This window comes from Tenebrio molitor, chromosome 4 (genome assembly GCF_963966145.1).
Source record: "Tenebrio molitor chromosome 4, icTenMoli1.1, whole genome shotgun sequence".
Classification (NCBI taxonomy): Eukaryota; Metazoa; Arthropoda; class Insecta; order Coleoptera; family Tenebrionidae; genus Tenebrio; species Tenebrio molitor.
The window spans coordinates 26,448,363-26,467,420 of NC_091049.1; the positions used below are offsets into that span (position 1 = coordinate 26,448,363).

Genomic DNA, 19,058 nt, shown 5'->3' on the forward strand with positions numbered 1-19,058 from the left:
TCTTGGTACAAACGTTGTTCTTGAGGTGTCTTTTTATATTTGATCGATCATCCGTGGAATATTATTACCAAATTTTATTGTTCCTAATTTAGTCCTTTTTTACCGTGAAAACTATGTTTTATATGATTTTTACTCGAAAGAAGATAATTGCGAATCTACTTTTTTTAATTTCTTATCTAACGGTAGATCGTGGCAGAACAATAACCAACGAAATGAGAAATTTGGCACAGTTGCAAAGAAAAACAGATACACAATGCATAGAGCTTCGACGCCAACCAAACTGCATTTTTAGTCGATTGTACCATAACATAGTGTTTTTCGGTTTGAATATCTGGACGAAAACGTCATATTTTCGTCAAAGCATTATTTTTCGTCCTAGGCCGAAAAATATTTTTCGTCCGCTATGTTGTTAACCAATGAATAACGTTCGACAAACGCCAACAGTTAAGTTGCCACTAACACTCTGGCAACACTGAAATTTTTAACAGACAGCATTTTTTCAAAATTATTATGGATCAACTGTCACTTTGACAACGGAATGAAAATGTTTACGATTGTTTTCATTGCAGTCGATTAAAAAATAATTTATGATACATGGACGAAAACAATATTTCGGACTCATAGTTGTTGCTTTACTCGGTTTTGCCTCGTCCCGCAATTTCCAACAAATCGTCCGAAATATTTTCTTTTTCGTAAAAATGTTTGGTTTGTCAAACTTCAGCGAACCAGCACATCAAATGAACAAATTCGCATCTATCCAAAATGTAAACGATCTTCTTGGTAACTAAAATTTTCGGCAAATTGAAAGTCATTGGAACTGTAGCAATAAGTTCAAGAGAATCAATAATGGTCAAAAAAATTTAATTTCAGTTTTTACGTGAAGCTTTAGGACTCTAGATAGATCTAGAAAGAAATTGTCTTCTGTTGTGTTCAAATTGGTGCAGAAACAAAAGAATAGATGCGATGTCTTCGCCTTCAAAGCTTCTCGATTAAAATCAGATCCAAAACGTGTGAGAAAAGTTGCCAAGAATTTAAATTAAGCACTCGATGGAGTTGAAGAATGCTTGGAAACCTATTGATCTTTAAGTCAAAATTTGATTAAGATTATGTCCATTAAAATAAACCATCTAGAAGATAATAGATCACAAAGACGTTCAAATGCAAATTTTTCGTGGCTATTTGGAACACTGTAAGAAGAAGAATGGTGGTTCTCTGTGTAGATCTGTAACCACTGATGGAACTTGAATCCATTACTGTACGCCAAAAACAAAAGAGCAAGTAAAACAATGGAAGAATGGTGGATTTTTGTTCATCAAAGAAGACAAGATTAGTACTATCTGCAGAACAACCGATGGTTTGAATATTCTGGGGTCCAAACGATAAATTGTTGAAAGACTATCTTCCAAAAGGTACTATAACAATATTTTGGGAAGGGACTAATTGATGAAAAGATCAATGTTAGCAAATAAAAAATCATTTGACATCATTCTAACGCATGATGTGTCCATTCCGTGGCAAAAATAACTGAATTGAAGTAGAATTTGTTGTCACATCCACCTTATTGGCCCGATTTGTCTCCACCGATTCCCAAATCTTAAAAAAACACCTTGATGCAAACGATTTTTCCCAGATAAAGAGCACAAAGTCACGGTTTGATGATCGTGAAGAAAGACTTTAGGATGTTGTCAAAGCACTCTCGATCAGATTCTTAGATTATTTAGACGCCCTATGATCATGATTACTAAAAATGGAGTTTTCGTTGAAATCCAAAGTTTTTTTCTTCATTCCGTGACAAAAAAATTGAATTCCTTCGGACCGCCGGAATTTGTATTGTTGTCTTTCATTACCCGACAACGTTTCCTCTTCACCCACCGAAACTCTCAACTGTTCGGACAAGGTCGAGCCACGTCAAGGGGGCTATCACCCGTGCTGGCGACCGCAGAATGCCTCACCGTCTAACCGCAAGCGACGTGCACCAATCTCGTCTGATTATTCCAATACGCACGTCGACCAAAAAAAAATTATCGTCGATTCGAATCGTGTAGGTTTTTTTTTCTTTTTTCGATCATCGATCATCGCTTAACGGGCCGAAGAGGACCAAACAAAATGGCATTTTTTAACGGTACAGATGCATCCGCGAAACCCACATTGTATGTTAATCGCGGTTCGCATCTTCGGCCGCCGGAATAGAGGTCAGACCGGTTTAAAATTGCCAACCTTTCCTCGTCAGCGGGACAAGTGGCCTGCACCTTTACCGGTGCGATCCGACAACAAAACGACCGACACACATTTCCATCATCTCGGGTGAAAGTCAAAGTCAACGCACTCTTTCGGATGAGGGTGCGCTGGTGTGAAAGTTTCTAGGGCCGGTGGTCACGAGAAATGATGGAACATCTCCATCGAGCTGACGAAATTCTTTAGGGAAATTTCCATGAGAAACGCGACGCTGATTTGACCCTTCAATGTCAAATTATTTTCATTTTGCCTGTGTGATTTTTACTTAAATCTTAAATCATACTTTAGCTAGTAACGTGGATATTTTAAATATTGTATTGTTTTCAAATGAAATTACGAATCCATGATGGCTTTGCTTCCAATAATTTTATTTGTCACAACTGACATTTACGAAAAAGTTAAAATACGACAGACAATAAACATTTTCCCAAAAACTTTTCGGTTTTTTTTTACAATTTAATTTAACCAAGCAAATAATGTTTATGTCAAAATTTACTAAACTACACAGCTAACTAACCATGTTTTATGTTCTTTAAATCAAAAAACAATGTCCACGTTAACTTTGGAAATGTATTGTGGGTTGCATTTTCAATTCCGTCGGGGCCATTATCACTCGTGAAATACCCTGTATATGGAAAGAAACACTTATCAATAGATAACAATGGCTGAATTTACAAGAGCGTAGTCAGACCATTATTGACCTGCACAGCTGAAACAAGGCCGGTGACAAAGATATCCTGAAGAATATTGGAAACAGTTAAAATATTAATGAAGATAACAAACCAGACGTTGAGAGATAGAGCAAGGAGTGAAGGTATTAGAAAAACATGTAAGGTACATAATACAAATGAGTGGATTAGAGGATGAAAAAAAGGATGAAAAAAGAATACAGAAAGAATGACAGACAACAGAATGGTAAAACTCGCGAGAAACAATCACCAAGTGGAAGAAGATCAACAGAAGAAAGAGGCGGTGTGACGATATCTAAATAAGAGGTTCAGAATCGAAGAAAGAACAGGCAAGTTGCCTACTAACACGCAGGAAAAAGAAGAATATGTGACTGACCAGCAGCAGAAAGATTAGCTCTAAAAGTGTAAATAAAAGGTGAAAATAAAAAATCTGAAAATTCGAAAATAATTTGTATCTCTGGAAAGGTTTGATAGATTCGCTCAATAATTAGTTATTTGTATCACAAGGCCAGAAACTGCACGTTTGCGAGCATGAGTACGGTTTGCAGTACGAGTCGATAGACGAGTATTGTAAGTACGAATGCTCGCAAAACAGTTTCTGGACGTGTGATACACAAAATTTTTCATGCCGACTTCTGCGGATTTTTGTTAAATGAAAGTTAAAGCACTTGTTTTAATAATTGGTATTAGGGACTTTTTTTGTGTTGGCAACACTTACATTTAAACATTTAAATTTTAAAATCAACATCGCTCTTGTTTCCTGACAATTTAATTAATTTGTTTTGTTTTTGACATTTTCCTGAAACATTTGTTGTAATAAATACACCAGCCCATATTCAAGAAGTGGCTCGAAACGTAATTTTAATTAATTAATTTTAGTTAAATATTGCTTCTTTGTAGTTTGTACGTTGTTATAAATAGAAAAACATTTTTAACGAGCCATCCACAGAACAAACATTGACGTTTGATAGAATTCTGATAACAAATGCCAACCGAAACCGATGACATCTCGAAATCCCTACCTTTAGCCGGACTATGCCGGCAATGCATGTGTTTCTGGACGATTTCGAGATCTGTAATTTACCAAATTCTGGCCGGAGGCACGAAAAATAATTTACAAACCGAGTGCGAGAAGACATTTTTCACGGATGAGCGCATTATTTGAGGCACGAGCGACGAAGGAGCGAGTGCTCCATTTGCGCGAATGTGCTGAATCGAAGTTTATACAATATTTTTTGAAACAAAAATTATGTCTAATTTGTCGTATGTATTTGTCCATGCGCTTGCCAAAGTATCAATCGAATTAATAGAGATTTATTTTCACTCTTTCGAAATTTTCAACATCCAAATTGGAGAAATGTTAGCCGCCGACAGTCCCAAGTTCTCAAGAGACAAATCCAAGTGGGAATCCAGGTGATGTATTTTAAGGGACACATTGCATCACAAAGTTTTGCATTAGTTCAGTATTTCACGCAGTCCCGCGACAGTGTTCTGCCTTGGATTTTCTTAAAAGTTTTACTAACACGTTTAAACGATTGCCAAGCAACTTATTCGCATGGGTTCAACTTCTGCCCGACCGTTTCGTTCCTCATCAGTTCTCTCGTTTGAGGATCGACAAACATTTCCGTTTTCACTTTAGCGTCCCAACACTAGGGATTTTTTTTATTAAAAATCCACCGCTGTTTAGATTCATTGCTCAACAAAATTTTTCACAAGGCACGGTTTAATGTGCCAACAGAGTTCCAGATATTTTTCTTTTCTGGAGTAAGTGTGACACACATTTCGGCCAATCTTTTTTACTTAATTGACTTTTCTGTCTCAGCTATTCCATTCGCGCAGAAAACAACAAAATTTTGGATATCCTAGTTTGTAATCCAACCAAAAGAGCAATGATTTTTAAGTTTCCACAAGTTTTCCATAAATATTTTTCACACTGGATCTTTTCGCCAAGTAGGTTTATATTTTTCGTGTAAGTCGCGTGAGCTACTGGTCCGGAAGGAAATTTATTTCCCTACGAATTAGTACAGCTTTTAAGCTAACTAAAGAAGAGTCACTAAACAAACGCCACTCTTTTGTATCGAGCTCATGATCCACCACCTTCATTACAATATTCTAAATTCCCTTCTTGCGAAAAAGTTGTTTTAAATTCTTTCTGACGATGTCAAATGTAGCATACTTTTGTATCTCAGTGGAGAAGATTTCAGTCTCAATCTTCGTCTGCTATTTCAACAAATTTAAATCACGCATCAAGTCATTAAAGTCTTCTTGTGTCAATAAATGAGGCTCACGCGACGAAATGCCTGCTTCAAAATTACGATCAGTGTGAATGCTATCTTTTTCTTCTTCTTGACTGACGGCATTAGTATATGAGTCATCATCGCTAACAATAATTTTTCCTGAAGCTTCTAGCACAGTATATCTTCACTGTGAGGGATTGGACCCACCGCAGAAGGTTCATCAGATTAATTTATGTTGTGCTTGTCATACAGAACTAATAATAATGTGTTGTGTGATCTTTTGACTCTCCCTAAACCATTCGAACTGAAAAAGACATCACGAGGACCATTTGCCCATCAAGTAAGAAAGCTAACAAATGTTGTATATGAGGGATCCAACTCTTTTCTTGGTCACCCACTTTCCAACCAAAATAAAGATAATAAAACTGTTTAATGAATGGTGTAAAGTTGCGCCTTCAAGCTTTAAAAATTACTTTGTTACAAAGGTAATAAAAAGTGTCACGGTGATTTATACTTCTCTGGCATGTTCATATACAGGTGTCCCAGAATGAACCAGATTAATTTTGACCGCGAGCTACTCGCTTGATATAAAAATCAGAAAATTAAAAAAAATCTACATCAAAAAATAAAATGACATTTAATTTTTGAGGTACAATTGCTTTTAGTCTTCTACGTTGTCCCACAACCTCGTAGGTAAAATTTCGGCACATTTTAAAAATACACCTTTGTATACAGGGTATCCCAAAAATGGCGTACTAACGGTGCACTACGGTGTAGAAGAGATTACCGTAAACGCCAGAAAAATGTTAAAAAAATTCTATTGGACTTATTTTCTGATTTGGCGGTCTTTGAAAGTGGCACTTAACAGGTCAATTATTTTGAAATATATGTATGAAGTTGACATGACAGCTACGTCTAATCGTACATATTATCACAAAGTACAAAATCACTCACTACCAATATCTAATCCTGCATAATAGAAAATTTAGAAGCTTTGGAAATCGAAAAAATTATTTTAAAGCCTCTACGGTAACATTGCAAGGTAATGATGTATGAATATATCTTTACATTGTATTATCGTTAATAATAATAATAATTTAAAAATAATTGATTTTTTTGTCGGAAACATGTTTTCCATATTTTCTTCATGTACATTTAAGCATCCTCGATAAGGTAGTAAGTAGTTTGTAAGCCACTTTTGGGACACCCTGTATATTTTATAAAATGTACATCAATGCGGTTTTCTTGTTTTAAAGCATATTTCCTAGAGGTTACTTCGCATTGGCGTACATTTTATAAAATAAAACAGAGTGTCTCAGCTAAGACTTTCGAGCCTAATATCTCGGTTATTTGCCAACGGATTTTTATGAAATTTATCGAAAATTATGCGCGATTATTATTAGATTGTTAAACATTAAAAACTAGGGGTCTACACAAACAATTAAGTAAATCACTTGTCTGATTCAACGAAAAGATTAGATTTTGTCGTTAAAAATTTAATGTAAAATTTAAAGGTATTTGAGCAGTTACCTTTTGAAACAATTGATGATTAATTGCCAAGCAACATTTTGTACACTCTTTAAAGTCTGTCAAAATCGGGCGCGCTTTATTAGAAACGTCAAATTGTGAAAATTTATTGAAAATACTCTAAAAGTAGACTACAGCGGCAGAAATTTCAATATTGTTGAAAAAGGAAAAAAAATTGGCCTATGGGGAGTGTCGTAAGAACTTCAATGACACAGTTCGTTTTCTCGTGGAACACTATCCAAATGTAGGCTTTACAAAATGTAAGGTTAAGAGAGTCGTCAATTTATTTGAAGACACAGGAAGCGTACGTTAACTAAATTACCTTGCTAAAATATCCCTTTTAGTACTTTATGGAAAAATTAAAGCATCCAGTATAATAAATTACGTTCAAATGTTGTCTCTTTGTAAGTGTTTGTAAGGTTAGCAAGAAAACGTCAAATATATCACCTGCGCTTCTGCGAAAAGGGATGACCAAAATTCTGCAAAATCGCGCGCTTGTTTCATACGCGTCTACGTTTTTGCATTTTCAGCCACGTTTAACACAGTTTTTTGCTTTTTTCTTGCTAACCAGACGTCTTTCAAGGACGAGTTTTTCCCTACAGCATTTTTTATTGACGATCAATTTTTTATGTAAATCTTAATTGATTCAACATTTTAAAAAGGCATGTAAAAATTACGTTTTTAAGACTTGGGTGATTGCATTAATGGGACTTTATTCTCCACCGTCTAAAATATCTGCATTTTAAATTTCACAAAAATCCGCTGGAAAATAACTGAGTTATTAGGGTCGAAAGTCTTAGCTGAGACACCCTGTATAAGGTTGTATTTTTTAAATGTGCCCAAATTTTACCTACGTGGCTGTGAGACAACGTAGAAGACAAAAAGCAATAAAAAAAATCGTACCTCAAAATTTAAATGTCATTTTATTTTTTGAGATAGAATTTTTTAAATATTTTTTCCGAGTTCTACATGAAGCCAGTAGCTCGTAGGTACAATTATGCTGGTTCATTCTGGGACACCCTATACGTAATTTAAATCACTCTACTGTTGTACTAAAACTGTTCACTTCAAAACGACAGTACAACAGAGGATCTCTCGTCACAAAAAATTTTGGGTGAACATTTTTCACGCGCCATGCACCACAGCAGCAGCAAACAGGGTTTCATTAAATTCCATAGATTTTTTAAGTGACAACTTCTTTAGGCGCACCACACGGGCAGTGAATTAGTTTTATGCGACACGCTCAAATCGTCACGCGACACGCTAAAATCGACACGCGGGCCGTTCGGCTCGGACCCTCGGGCTCGGGCCGGAAAACAACGAAAGCGACACCACTTCTCTTGATTTGCACGATAATATTCTGATTTGTTGCCCACTCTTGCAATTTTCATTTTTGATGCGTTGGAAGTTGGCAATTTGTTATCAACCACTCAATGATATGGACCGTTATCCATAATCATCACAATTTTACCATCCACTTCATGTAATTGATTTTCAGCCCAACTTTTAAATAATTGTCGATTCATCGCTCGATGGTAATCTAGATGTTTTATTTGCTGTCGAAAAAGTAATCACAACTATCACGAACCCACAAACAAATCTGGCTCCCATGCTGATAAATTCAACTGTATTAATTTTAGTTTGGTCGTAAAGGCGACACATACTTTTCCATAAGCTCTAGTATGGTTATATCGAATACAATTTTCCGAAGCATTCAAAGCTAACAATTCCCTGACATACAAGATAGACAATTTGTCTAGAGAAAGCAATTGCAACACTCTAATTGCCGTGTCATAAACGTAAGTAAGATTAATAACGTCTTTGTTGCAGCACAATTCTTATTCGAGTATTTATACAATACTCTACACACTACACATTATATTGCGAATGCTATACTGCTCTTGAATGCAGAATCATTGTTATCTAACTCCTGAACTCTCGCAACAACCGCCATTCTTTCCCTACGACTTGTTTTAACCACCACAAAAACCTCCCCATCCCTTTTTTCGTTTTCTATTCATCGCAAAACTCGACTCACCTGACTCAAGCCGACCCTGTAACTGGACAGTTCCAAGTCGACGGCCAACAGCATATCCTCGACGGCCTTCCTCTCGTCCAGGACCGGACTGGCGATTTTCCCGTCTCCGGCCAGGAGGCGAAACCGGCGTCTGAACTCGCCCAGAGGCAAAAAGTTCGGGAAGCCCTGTTTGCAGAGGCGGACGGCGTCCAGGATTTGACCACCTCGGACCTGCGAACGCAACAAAGGTACGTTCATGAGGGCGTCTTCGGGTTGGCCGAGGCTGGTCTTGACGGCCAAGGCCTCGCAGAAACCGGCGTTGTGTTGAGGTAGGAGGCAGTGGACGAAGCGGAGGCGGGTTCGTCGGAGGGTCTCGACCAGGCCGTCCACGGTGAATTTCGTCTGCAAGAGCGAAGTAGGCAACACATTAAACATCCATCAACACCTTTGACAGCGATGACCTTTCTCATTGGTTAAAATAAGTGCAAATCATTTTTAAACACCCAGTATATGTTGGTATTTACACATTCAAATGTACTTATTACTTTCATGTATTTTTTTAATGACAAAATTTTGCCGTGTATTATATTCACCAGGTGGTTATGCAACCAACTACACACGTAATATATGCAACTCTTTATACACGTAAAATAAAACAATACCTGAAGGCATATACTCTTGCGCTTGATGGCGGCCGTCCCCGCAGTGAACGTCCTTCGGATGCTGGACGCCCTCCTGAGGGACTGCGACCCTTCGATGCCCACCAAGGACCCGCTAAAGCTGGACGCTCCCAGTCCCCTCGCGGTCACGAACAACTTGCTCAAATCTTCCCTGGAAGTCATGGGGTCAATTACCAAGCACGGCAATCGATCACCGACCACTTACTTGCAACTCTCTTGCAAGACCGCGATCGCCGCCCTCGCGATCGGGTTCTCCCTGCTGTGCTTGAGCCACCCTTTGGCAGTGTACAGAACAGGATTGGTCCCTTGCAGATGCTGCAGAATGAACTGGTTGTTCCCCGGAGCCTTCCTCAGCAAGAGCTGGTGGTCCCTGTCGCCGTAATGCGTGAACAACCTCTCCAAGAACGAGTCGTCGGTCGACCCCGGGTAGATCGCTTCCTCGTCGAGCAGCCACAGCAGTCCGCGCCTGTCGCCCTCGTGCAGGTCCGTCTGAGACGTCCTGACGACGCTGTTCTGCGCCGTCTTGTCCAGCAGGTTGACCAGCGGCATGGGATTGATCAAGTTCTCGTTTTCGTTGTCGTCGTGGACGACCTCGACGTTCTCCTGGAGGTAGCGATCTTTCGGCGCGACCAGATTCGTGTGGTGGTACAACAGTTGCAGCCGCTCTTGGAGGTAGTTGTGGCAGAGGTCCTCGAAAGTGGCGCCGGCTTGCCGGCCGCAAGTGGCTGGATTCTGGAACCCGGGGGTGTCGACGAGGAGGACGCTGCAGACGGTGTGCGACGACGCCGAGATCGAGCGGTTGATCAAGGAGGCGATGCAGTTGAACGCTTCGGAGTAGAGCCCCGTGGCCATGCCTTCGATCGCCTCCGCCCCCACCGCCTCCCGTTCCAGACCTTTCTCAATCGGAGACGGCGTGCGGAACGGCGCGCGGGGCGCGCTAGGAGTGACCATGCCGCCGCTGGACAGGCCGAAGATGACGCGCGACAGTTCCTCGACGGTGGTGCCCAGGAGGGTGGCGGCGCGCTGGGCGGCTTGGGGGTTGGCGAACTGGTAGCGGTTGTTGGAAGTCCCGGCTGCACCACAACATTACATTCGACTCGGTTCCGACGGTCCCGACACCAAACTCACCTTTCACAGCTCCGGCGCTTCCCAAATGGTAGATTGCGGCTAACACGGCGAAGATCAACTTCTGCTCGCTCTCGCTCACCCCCAACACGCTCAAGGCGGCGCACACTTTGACGAAATCACCTTGCGCCCTCTGCTTCTCTTCGTGCTTTTGCAGCAAGTTCACGAAGGCGTTGTTCTCGTTCCCGGACAAGTTGTCCAAGAACAGTTCTTTCCTCAGCCCGCCTTCCACTCCGCTCAACAATCTCTGCATGATGTGGAAAGTGGTTTCCCCCTCGACTCGTCGGGCGATCCTGGACTTCTCCAACAGCAATATCTGGATGCTGGCGGAGGCGATGACGCCGCTTTGGTCAAAATCCAGACTGAATATCTGCGTGAAGCGAGTCGCATTCGTGTTCATCACGGTCCTGCAGTTGCCGAAACTCTCCAGGACCGTCCAGAGAGCGCTCAACTTTTCCACGGTCAGGATTTTGTTGACGCAGCCCGCTGCGGTCACCAAGTACTGGATGCAGTGGCGGAAATTCGTTGTTTTTCCGGAACCGGAACGGCCGAGGAAGACTAGGGATTGGTCGCGCCGCGAAGACAACATCCCGTGGTAGCAGGATTGGGCCATGGAGTAGATGTGAGGGGGCATGTCTTCGCTCTTGCAGCCTTTGAACAGCGCCACGACCTGCAAACAAAAGAAGAAAAGTCTAAATTTACGTCAGATGAGAAATCTTGTTTTTCATAAAAATGTCCTCGTGCAATTGACATTTACCAAACAATTATTTTTTTTAGTTTTCTACGTTGTCTTAGAACCTCGTAGGTAAAATTTTGGCACATTTTAAAAATACCTACACCCTGTATATCATGTTTTATAAAATGTACGCCAATGCGAAGCAACCTATAGGAAATATGCTTTAAAACAAGGAAATCGCATTGGTGTACGTTTTATAAAATATGATATACAGGGTGTATTTTTAAAATGTGCCGAAATTTTACCTACGAGGTTGTTTGATAACGTAGAAGACTAAAAGCAATTAAAAAAAATTGTAGCTCAAAAAATAAATGTCATTTTATTTTATTTTTTGACATAGAATTTTTAAGATATTTTTCCGAGTTCTATATGAAGCCAGAAGCTCGTGGTTAAAATATCTGTCCAACTTTCAATAACACCATGTATATCGTGTCACTCCTAAAGGACCAATCTATCCAACACTGGAAGAATTTTGGAAATCGGTTCAGCAGTTCCGGAGTTTATCCGGAACATGCAAACATACGAATGCACCACCGGGCAATTTTACACATGTGGTACCGCTTTTAAAAAAGAAACAAAGAACGCTGAGCAACTGTCAGATGGACAGATCATTGGATTTTAAATTGGAAAACATGCACCGCGCAAAAAATAAATGTTATTGCGGTATTGTCTTCTTGTTTTCTTGATTCGTTAGAAACGAGCCGCAAACACGTAACAAACTGAAAGTTGTAAATATGCATGTTGCGTTTTTATCGGAAAACTTGCATGCAAGCCATGCCCGTTTGCAATTAACTCCGACCATTATTATTTCTTTCGATAAGATGAAAAGAATTTTTTTTTAAAACACTTCGACTCTCGGAAACTTTACGTTCGCGTGTCGCTAGGTTTAAAATGACATGGCAAAAGTGTCGCCTTTTGTTTGGGCCTTTTTGATCATTATCTTTACGACGTAAATATTTAAACTCTAAATGGAACGTGATTAAAATAACTGAATAAAAAGCTCACGTTACATAATGGGTGGATCTGATGTTGCTATCTTTCGGGATCTTTGGAATGACTCTGCGATGATCATTTTTGGCAGAATTAGCAAAATAACAACATAAATGGTAAAAAGTAGACGAGATCCGTTAGACAAAACCACGAAAACATCATGTTACATGTTCAAATTAGTTTGAGAAATTAATGCAAACTGTTAATTTATACAACATCTGTTGAAAATCGTCGGTAATCAAATAAACCGGGAGGAGTTCGTTCAAATATTTTTGATTTTTGCAAATATAAATTTTGTCTAGATCTCTTATTTTACCATGTTGAATATGCAAGATTTTTTTGTATTTATATTTGCTATAATCGCATGATTTTTAGTGGATCGGGTTTTTCATCGATTAATTATTTTATCCAACATTCAATAGTAATATCGTGTTTTACTAGTTAGTTTTAATTGAGTAAACTGGGCTATAACTAGTCTGTTGTTTTAACCCACGTTGCCATTTGCACCGTGGGTTATAACATACATAACCCACGTTGCCATTAGCACCGTGGGTTATTAACGTTCATAACCCATCGGGAGCAGAATTTCATCAATAATGTCATTATCTAAAAATTGTGGAATATTGGATAAAACGTTGTATGGCATACGTGGGTTATTAAGTACTACCCACTCGAGGTAATAACCTACTCGGGCAAGCCCTCGTAGGTTACAAATACCTCTCGTGGGTAATATCTTAAATAACCCACTTATACCATAAATAACTATTCATCATGATAATAATTGTTCATGTCATTTTATCTTTTTCAGAACTATTCGTCATTCTAAATTAATAACTGTGAAGTAATAAAAAGCGATTCGTTTTCCTTTTTTAGTGTCACCATCTGGTGTTTGGTCTTGACAAATAAAAACCTATTCTTTTCCTTTTGATTTTTACCTTTTACTGTAGCGCCATCTGGTTACCGTTACTTTTGCAAACAACGTTCTGCATAATTTATTTAAAACTTTCTTTGTAACGTAACGGAACGTATAAACATTTCCAGTTACGTGTTCGGGTTTGTAAGAAATCAATTAAAAAATTTTTTCCTTCTGGTAAAAAAATAACGTCACACTCAATCTGGTTTCTCCCACTTCTACTTTTTTTTTCAAGTACATAAATGTTAAATTTGATTTATTAGTGCTTTGAACTGTTTTTTTAATATATCTCTAATAAGCTTACAATCATATCGGGTGTTCAGTTAAATTTATTCTCAAAGTAGGCGTTGAAGAGTCGATTGTGAACGCACCACGGTTAACAGATCACGGATCAGCTGTTTAAAGCTAACCTCACTTTTTGCGTTGTTTGTGTTTTTACTCTGCAGACTGACGAGTGGTGCGTTCACAATCGACTCCTCAACGCCAACTTTACTGATATTTTTAATGTCAGAGATTCTAAAAGAAAAATGATATTTTTGAAAGTAAAAATCACAAATTTGGTTTTTCAACCCACAAAAATATTTTTACTTGGCACTGCCATCCATAAAACAAGAAAATAGTTCCGCAGTAAGAATTTGTCACTTCGAAGCGGTCCGAAATACCTAAACCGCTTTTTTAACACCGATTTGGCCATAATTTAGGTGCAGTCCAATAAATTACTTCGTTTCTTCTCAGCTAAGATTATAAAAAAAAATCAAAACAAAATATGTAATACAAAAAACTTGTAGAAAATAAATATGAGTAAAAAAAAAATAGATTTATAACTTGTTGTTGCTTTGAGAGTTTTTCATCTCGAAGTAAAGTTGTCAAAGAAAATAAAGAAAGAGTTTAATCGCATGTGCTTAAAATTTAAAAAAAAAAAGGAAAATAGACAGAATATTTCACTAAACTATTAAATGGTCCTCAAATTTTCTCTCCAAAGTACAAATATGGGAATACACAGCGTGTTTCATAAATTTTAAGACGTCAAATTTGTGATATGCATTTTGAAACATACAGAGTGTCAGTAAAATTTTAAATCGTTCAAAACCTGCGAAAATAGCTTCATCGGACTTGAAAATCTTCTGAACATCGCATAAATGAAAATATAGAGAGTGGCTCATAAAAGCAAGATTTCGAAAAAAGTGCTATGGAAGATCTCCCAAATTTTTTAAATTAAAAATATACCTGGTATTTCATTAAAATTTCAAATTATCAAGTAATTCCACCTAAAATCTCATTTCAAAAATGGAGTGACGTATAAAATTTCACCTGTGAAGTATTTGAAAAACTGCACTTGTAGTGTGTAATTCCAAAATTTTGCTATAGTTGGAAAATACTAATATAGCGAGTGTTTCATTAATATTTTAAATCATCAAAGAACCGTAAAAATATGTTTATTATTCACTTCATTTCAAGTTTTCTTCGTAATACAAACATACAGAGTGGTTGATAAAGTTTAAGTCATTAAAAATTTGAAAAATATCATTACAACATACATATTTTGAAATCTCTCTTAAATTACAAAAATAACAATGTGTAGCGTGTTTCATAAAACATAAAAAATCACTTTCCGTATTTTAAAAATAAAAATACAGTGAGCGGCAAAAGTATGGAATAAATTCATTAGAAATTAAACAAATTTTTTTTCAAAAAAATCTTTGAACAGGTCAATTTTAGTTTATAAAAATACATATTTTAATACAAAATAAAATTCCAAGCAGTCATTTGTTTTCGAGTTATAACGTCATCGATAGTTTTTTTAAATAGAAACCCCCTATTTTTGTTCTTGATTCTGATAGGCCTTTTAATTGTCTAAACGCCAGTATAAAAATTTTGTTATCTTACATAAGGAAATTTTTGAGAAAAAAAAAAATAAAGTTGGAAAAAATAAATTTTATAACAAACAAAAACAAGTCAAAAACTGTGTTAGTAAGTACTTAAAATTATGGAATGAATGTTCGAATTGCCATCCTCCAGCTTGTTGACAATAAGCAAGTTTATGAAGAAATTCCCCCTGTTTTAGTTTTATCTAGTTTTATCCACGCACCCAATCAAAATTTAAATTTCTAAACGTTGTGTTTCTGATAAATGAGTCATTTTCGAAAACGTTTTGTAAAACAAATAACACATACGAATGAAATTGACAGTAACATTTGACTGTTTGATTTACCTACTTGATTTTTTGACTTGTTTTTGTTCTTTATAAAATTTAATTTTTCCAACTTTATTATTTTTTTTCTCAAAAATTTCCTTATGTAAGATAACAAAATTTTTATACTGTCATTTTGACAATTAAAAGGGCTATCAGAATCAAGAAAAAAATAGGGGATTTCCATTTAAAAAAACTATCGATGACGTCATAACTCGAAAACAAATGACAGCTTGGAATTTTCTTTGATACTACAATATGTATTTTTATAAACTAAAATTGACCTGTCCAAAGATTATTTTGAAAAAAATTTTGTTTAATTTTTAAGCAATTTATTCCATACTTTTGCCGCTCACTGTATACACGGTGTTTGAGTAAAATTTTAAGTAGTGAAAAAACTACAAATTTAGCTCCATTGTTGTATTTTTTGAAAGTGCTTTACGGTATTACTAAGAATCTCGTTCCACATTTTGAAAACAAAAATATACACGGTGATTCATCAAAATTTTCAGTGCTCTAATGTTACAAAAACAGTTTTATCCCACCCGAACTCTCCTCTATTTTTAAAGAAGAGACTATTCAAGGTGCTGTATTAAATTTAAACTGTTAAATATTTTTAAAACTGCTCTGATATTCTGTAATAACAACCTCCTTCAATAATTAAAAAATAAACATATTATACAGAGGGTTTCATTGAAATTTTAAATGGTCAGAAAACTGTAAAAACAGCCTTATAGTATGTGCTTTGAATATGTTTTCATGTTTTAAAAATATGTACAAATGTACATGGTGTTCCATTAAAATTTTAAAGCTTTTAAAAACTGCGAAAATAACTTTATTGTACTTGAAATATTGACCATTCTTCAAAAATTGCAACATACCTACATGGTGTTTCATGAAATTTCAAAAACAGTTTTGTAGTGTCATTGTCAGAGTTTAAAACAGAACCTTTACCAGAGTTTAAAAATAAAAATATACACCCACATTCAAAAACACGAATATGCAGGGTGTTTCATTAAACACAACTCGGGTAGATTTCAACATGAGCTTTAAAATACAGGGTGTTATTGAAAGTTGTGCAGATATTTTAACCACAAGCTACTGGCTTCATGTAGGACTCGGAAAAAATATCTCAAAAATTCTATGTCAAAAAATAAAATGACATTTATTTTTTGAGCTACAATTTTTTTAAATTGCTTTTAGTTTTCTATGTTGTCCTACAACCTCGTAGGTAAAATTTCGGCACATTTTAAAAATACACCCTGTATATCATGTTTTATAAAATGTCAGAATTCCATCGACAAACTTTCAGGGCTGATTCTATGATCAAAAATAAGCATAAAACTCTTAATACTTATGGGGTCAAAAACGCTTAGTTTGCGAGATAATCAACTAAAAAGATTTACCAGCAACAAAATCTATCGGGTGGAATGTACAATTTACGTATTTTGTCGATTATCTCGCAAAGCATTTTTTATCCCATATGTATTTAGAGTTTTATGACTAGTTTTGATCATTGAATCAGCCCTGAAAGTTTGTCGGTGGAATTCTTACACACCCTGTATATTTGGAATTTTTTCTCAATTTTTGTTTTTTTATTGTTTTACATTATTTTATGAAAAGTGTCAAAAACAGCTTCATAGTGCTTAAAATTTCGTCCAGATTTCAAAAATTAAAATATACAGCAAGTTCAATTAAAAGTGACAGGCCTACGAATTTTCCAAAAAAAAGGAACCTCAGTTTCTGAATCTATATTTTTGAAATTTGAAAAGCAACGAAAAACTATCCTACCTTTTCCGAATAAATCGCCAGCGGCGCCATGGGGTTGACCACCAGAAGAGTACCACAACCGGCGTACGTATGTATCAAATTTGTGGCGTACCTCTGGCGGAGGGTGTGTAAAATACTCGACTCGTTCAGGTGACGCAGCGTGGCCAGATCCTCCGCCCTGTCGAACTGCGGAGGGTTCGCCTTCTCGACGTCGTCCTCGTCGACGGTCAACACCTCCTTGGTCTGTTCCAGGCATATCCTCAACTTGCCCGGATCGGTGGTACCCGACGTGTCCTTCATGGCGGCCGTGAAGCCGCCGCGGTGCATCAACCACACCTTCTCCGCGTCCAACCATTGCTTCTCCTTCTCCAGGTGCTCCTCGGACTTGGCCTGCAACAAAAACGAACCCGTCAAATGCGAACTCCCCATCCGGACCAAGACAGTACCGTCACGTCCGTCAAACTTTTCAAACACTGACTCCTATCTAACGTGCGGAAAAACCCCGAAAACTTTTTATTTGTCGCGACGAAGACCACATCCCCGTAGTCCACGCTTTCCACTTTCGACAACTTCCGAAACCGACTTTTCCGAACCCCGTTCAGGACCAACTTGTCGCCGAGTACTTTCTTCAAGTTTTCCTTCCTCTTGCTCTTCTTCGACTTGTTCTTCGCCGATTTCGAGTCCTTCCGAAGCGCGCTTGTCCACGAAGCGTCCTCGACGTCGAAAATATCCAAGTGTCTCATTTTCGCGGTTTTCGCCGCCGACGCTTTAGTGGTACTGTTGTACAGTCGACTGGAAACGTCCAGATTCTTCCCGTTGGAGGCCGCCGCTTTGGACTTCTCCCCCAACGAGTCCAACGAATCCGACTCGCTAAATCCCTCCGAACTGACACTAGCGCTTTTTGTCTTTTCCGCAGCTGGAGCAATCGGCGGTTTGGTGTTGTACCTCTTCGAAGGCGTCCTCTGGAAAGCGCCATCTTTCACGTAGTTTCCGGTACCGTGAGCAGTACCCTTGCAAGCTCCGTGCTGGTGTGTCTTGTGGCTCTTGGGACTGTTCGGAGAGGCGAAGGTACCGCCCCTCAACGAGTTTTCGAACGAACCGTTGAACATGGTGCTAAAAATTCCTTCAGTCATCCGCACTGTCAATTTTTGACGTCATTGTTTGTTCTCGATGGAGGTGTCGCAACGCGTCACTCTCAGTCTTCAAAGAGAGAAGACGAAATATGTAAAAAACGAGATGGAGTTGACGTTATCACGATTTGGTTCTCCGGAAGTGCCATTCATTTTTATTGCAGACGTTTATTGTCGACATTGTAAACACACCAGATTTGTAAATTTGTCTTTGAATAAAAGAAGGCAACAAAAAACAAATGCAAACATTGGTGCAACTAAATTGTTTAGTGCTGTTGCCTTCAGGTTTTAGTGTTAACACAATATCATCCCGGTGGATTTACTGCCAAGGTTAGAAGTAATAGCAGTAATTAACAGTAATTATTAGAATTGCAACATGAAAAAACAAACGAGCAAATAATTGTTTCTAATTACAAATTTACCGTTAACATTTGTTATGAGCTGATAAGAAGATATTTGTACAATTTTCTAATTGGTTCTTAAGTCAATTTTTGAGATTTCATTCTGGAAAGTTTTGTGTTTGTTAAGATGCTGTAGCAAAAGTCAAAAATGATACGAACAGTTTAGTAAAACAATGAAAAAGAAATATTTACGTAATAATAGTATATTATGTTATTAGGTGCAAAAATTAAGTTTTATGTGCTGAGGTTGATAGTTTGGCTGCCGAGCGAAGTGAGTTTACTTTGTCTGCCGCTCGTCAGCTCACCAGATGCCACGGCAATGAAGTGCCACTTTAGTATTATCAACCCAGCGATATAATGTCATATTTTACTGAAGTTTGAAGAAAAAATATTTTTTATTATACCTGAATCATAATC

The 19,058-nt window shown here is 37.7% G+C and overlaps 1 protein-coding gene across 3 annotated transcripts in view; it reads right to left on the reverse strand.

Annotated features, from left to right (window-relative positions):
* The window catches only part of Mhcl (Myosin heavy chain-like), a 99,531-nt gene that overhangs the window by 28,935 nt on the left and 51,538 nt on the right, over positions 1 to 19,058 (reverse strand). Inside the window, exons 2-7 of one of the 3 annotated variants that reach the window (XM_069043818.1) lie at positions 17,557 to 18,223; positions 17,132 to 17,500; positions 10,514 to 11,180; positions 9,591 to 10,458; positions 9,368 to 9,536; positions 8,727 to 9,107 (exon numbers count right to left, since the gene is read on the reverse strand). In XM_069043818.1, coding sequence (XP_068899919.1) covers positions 8,727 to 9,107; positions 9,368 to 9,536; positions 9,591 to 10,458; positions 10,514 to 11,180; positions 17,132 to 17,500; positions 17,557 to 18,219 — 3,117 coding nt within the window. In that variant the 5' untranslated portion in view covers positions 18,220 to 18,223. Of the gene's footprint in view, positions 1 to 8,726; positions 9,108 to 9,367; positions 9,537 to 9,590; positions 10,459 to 10,513; positions 11,181 to 17,131; positions 17,501 to 17,556; positions 18,234 to 19,058 lie in introns of those variants that run through there. The other 2 variants (XM_069043819.1, XM_069043817.1) reach the window with 2 other exon arrangements.